Genomic DNA, 3983 nt, shown 5'->3' on the forward strand with positions numbered 1-3983 from the left:
GTTCAAAATGATCAATACCATTTTTATGTTACTGAATTAGCATCTTGTTAAACTTACACAAAAGTAGATAATTTATTGAGATATGTCTCTAGAGTTCTCATATATGCTTAATTATAAATTTCCATTCTTTGATTTTCTTTCAATACACTACACTTAGCACTTGTCTTACCAAAACTAGCATCAATGATAAAGAGATACAAAGGATGCTCTGCAAGACAGTAAGTCCTTTAATGGAGATTGGTTTATTCTGTGTATTTTCAAGTTGATAATTAACCCCTCATGACTGAGTACTTACTTGATAGGATGAGATTTGTTTGCTTCTCTTCACCTGTTAGAGGGTTTAGAACACAACATGTGATACTTTTCTGTGACTGACTTCTAAGAAGAAGAGTCAACTTCATGTGGAAAAATCTGTCTTCATCCTGGGAGTATGACATGGAAGAGTATGGAACTACCTCCCCTTGACTGTCTCTCCACTCCATTCGGGGCTGTGGGAACCACCCCTCTGTAAAGCAACACACACTGGGTCCATCATAAGCAGGACTCTCAACATGGATTTGTGTCTTCAATCCAAATGCTGCTGGAAAGGACAAGAAGATAAAAGCAAAGTAATTATTCTGAAACTTGACTGACAGGTTGGGAAAAAGAAGCCTCAATAATATGTTCTGCAGTCTAATAACACAAGTGAATTGACTTCCATCTGTTATTTTCAAATTAGGCTAATTTGCTACTATACGATGTCTATTTTCTGCATAGAGTATTTTTTAGATAGATGTGTGACTTTTACTCATTACTTGGCTATTTTAAAAACTTTAAATATGAAAAAGCCTTAACAAACCACCATGACAATTTTCAAGTATTTCAGTTTATTGGGCACAAGGACAGTGGTATACTATATTCCACAAACAACTTACCTGCCACACTGAGGTTCATGCTGACCACATCACTGAAACCTCTATCATTAAATAAACATTGGTAAGGTCCTTCATCAGAAATTCTAATATTATGAATTCTGAGCGCCACTCTGCCCTTCCCAATGGCCTCTTTCACAAACTCTGTACGATTCACATATTCAGGTGCAGCTTCTCCATTTACCCCGTGGCCACCTCTGTACTGATAAACAAGTTTGTAATTGTCACTCCTGAGCCAGCGCACCTCCATAGACTCCACACTGCGTGGTGGGGACACCTGGCAGCTGAGCTCGGCCTGGCCTCCTACCCTAGCCACCAAATGTCCAGTGGGAGTGGTCACCATCAGATTCTCTGTGGAGAAAAATTGAAAATCAAAATCAATCTGAAATTAACAAGACTTTGTTGCCATACACTTCTTAGAAGAACATATCAAATCCTGCCCACAAGGCTCAGCTGATCTAAATATTCAACTCTGATTACATTGCTTTTTATCTTTCAATATTTTTGAATACTAATGCTAGCTTTAAAATAGATTCTAGTGAAGTAGGAATCCCCAGCGATCTGTCTCACTACTTAAGAATTGTATGGAAGAAACTGTGTCTGGTATAACTGTGTTGGAATTCCGAAACCTACACAAGGCTGATTGTCAGTTTTCGTGATAGTATATATTGACAAAATACCTAAGAAAATAATTTTAATGAGAAAATATTGCTTTGATTCCTGGTAGCAGAGGCTTCACTTCATGGTAGGTTTTTTTCCCACTGTTTCTCAGCCCCACTGAGACAGAATGTCGACCTGAGAATCTGAAGCACAGTTTTTTGTTGCCAAGAAGCACTGAGAGTCAAAGGGACAAGGATAAAGTCCTTCCAGAACTGTCTCCCATGCATGTAGTTCCTCCAACTACACACTACTTCCTACCTCACTCTCCTCCAAGAATGCCATAGTAACATGAATCCAGCAAAACACACCTACAATGTTGAAGGCAGAGCAGCTAAAGTCTCATCAATTTTCAATTATTGAATCTCACTGTTTAACAGCCTATGTGGATCATTTGAGGAAAAACTTCAAAACCAATTTGTAATTACCTACAACTTCATTTGAAAGTTTGGATAATTGTTATTTGTAGTCGACAGTATCACCTAACCCCCACAGCCCTTAGTTTATTACTGAGAAGTTTTTCATGATCTCCAGGACAGCCTTGGTAACTTGTGAGAGTTAGGATAGGCAAAAACAACTCCATTTTCTAACTATTGGAGAGCTATGCTCTGATCATTGGTTATTGCCTCTGATCACACAGTGTAGGCAGAGGTGGTTAGTTACTTTTGTAGCTCTCCTAAAGTTAAAACCTTACAACTTCCTAACTGAGGTGGCATCCAGATTGTTTTCAAGCTTTTTGTCATTTTTACTTTATTTTGAAAGAGGGCATTTGTTTCAGAATTCTTGGATTTTTCTCTGCAATAATTTTAGTCTTTCTTCTGTTTACACATTTCTATGACTAATACTCAAGGTCAGATGTTCTTTGCCAAGTTTTCACCTTTCAGTCTACTCATGAACCCATAAAAGAGGAAATTCTTTATTTCTGCAATGGTGCTTTTTATATATAAGATTTCTTTCCATTACTTTCTAAGAATTTCTAGGTTTGCTTATAGTATCCTTTTGTTCTTCCTTATTATCTGTTTTTGCCATTAGATCATTTACAATATTAATCATAATTGTATTACATTTCTAGCCTGACAATTCCAGAATCTCTGTGTGCTTTCACTTGCTCTGTCATTATGTACTATAGTTTTAATTCTCAGTGTGTCCTGGAAAGTTTTATTGGAAGACAGATATATACTAAGATCAATGTACCTAGATGGTATGTTTTAATGATGTAATACTAATATGTGATGTGTGTTGGGGAGAGAGAGGAAACGTTCTGCAGTTTCATGAGTTGAATTCTGCCTATAAGTGAACCTGTGCCTTTGGGTTGTGACCCTTCCTGAAGCTTCTCAAGGTCTCTGTCTTCTAAGAAAGACAGGACAGAAAGAGGTGACTTGAGTTCAGTATTACCCTTCCTTCTCCCAGGTCAGTTCAGTCAGGGAATAAAACTCAACAGGTAATTCTGTGGGAAAACAGTTCATATCGAATGCAGAACTAATTAAGGTGAACTTATTTCAGAACGGTTACTTTTTCCATCACTCTTTTCTAACCACTAGAACCTGGTAGAATCATGGGAAGTAAAAGGTAACCACCAGTGCCTACCAATGATGGGGTGTTTCTGGTTCAAATCATTCTACATTGAGGCTTTAGTAACTCAGTGATTCCAGCTCATATTTTTCTTGTTTACCACTTATTTCCTCAGATCTTTCTTCTCTTCTAAGACATTCATGACCTGGTAGGTAGACTTATGCTTCTTTCTGGCTCTCTAGCTTAGGGACAGTTCGTAGACCCTGTAATCTCACTCCTTTTTTAATCTAAGAAGAGTTGTTGGTCCCTTTTTGACTATTTTACTTGATATTGCAAAGAAGTGATTTTGTTAATCTCTGTCAATGACAAACTGGACACTAGAAGTCTATCTTGCATCATTTTCATAATTGAAATGGATTAAAGAAAAGTAAGTATTCTTACGAGAAGTCGATGCTAATGCTATCACTTGCAGGAAAGTGAAGCACATATGATATCTAGAAAAACAGGAGTCTGTGGGCTTCATCATATCTGAAAAGGACAATAGAACAAGGAAGAAACAATGAAATATGAAGTATAGATTGTCTAAATACACACAATTTATTCATAATTTTGAAAAGAGACAACCTTAAAGTTCCATTAAGAATAAATTTCACAGTGTTGGAAAAAAGAGATTGTTATCACACATGTTTCTGATCAGAGGAGAACTCATTACCCCTCTAGTTTACACTCTGTGGTTACTTTAACCTTTTGATCAAATTTTCTAAGTGAGCACTACCCCCAGTAAATGTATTTAACAAACAGTGGAAAAAAATACTTAAAGTAAATTAATGCATCTATGAAACAAAAACAGGCAGTCTAAAGGCATGCATGCATAATGTGAAGAAAAATATAAGAAAAATTACT

The 3983-nt window shown here is 36.7% G+C and overlaps 1 protein-coding gene across 1 annotated transcript; it reads right to left on the bottom strand.

Annotated features, from left to right (window-relative positions):
• Positions 1-269: 269 nt before the first annotated feature.
• On the bottom strand, positions 270-3606 carry LOC121447869 (selection and upkeep of intraepithelial T-cells protein 8-like). Its single transcript, XM_041651142.1, has 3 exons — positions 3522-3606; positions 915-1262; positions 270-577 (listed from the first exon to the last, which is right to left on the bottom strand). Exons 1-3 carry the CDS (start codon positions 3604-3606, stop codon positions 270-272), a joined length of 741 nt encoding a protein of 246 aa, XP_041507076.1.
• Between the last annotated feature and the right edge of the window lie 377 nt (positions 3607-3983).

Source organism: Microtus oregoni, unplaced genomic scaffold (assembly GCF_018167655.1).
Source record: "Microtus oregoni isolate MIOR12 unplaced genomic scaffold, Mior012 000005F_ref0000423, whole genome shotgun sequence".
In the NCBI taxonomy this organism is placed as follows: domain Eukaryota; kingdom Metazoa; phylum Chordata; class Mammalia; order Rodentia; family Cricetidae; genus Microtus; species Microtus oregoni.

What these genes read in the sequence shown, in the direction of transcription:
- LOC121447869 (XM_041651142.1), bottom strand. Translation starts at nt 3,606, where the DNA reads ATGATGAAGCCCACAGACTCCTGTTTTTCTAGATATCATATGTGCTTC. An exon ending in AGCATTAGCATCGACTTCTC is followed by an intron (nt 1,263 to 3,521) that starts GTAAGAATACTT and finishes TTTTCTCCACAG; the next exon opens with AGAATCTGATGGTGACCACT. An exon ending in CATGAACCTCAGTGTGGCAG is followed by an intron (nt 578 to 914) that starts GTAAGTTGTTTG and finishes CCTTTCCAGCAG; the next exon opens with CATTTGGATTGAAGACACAA.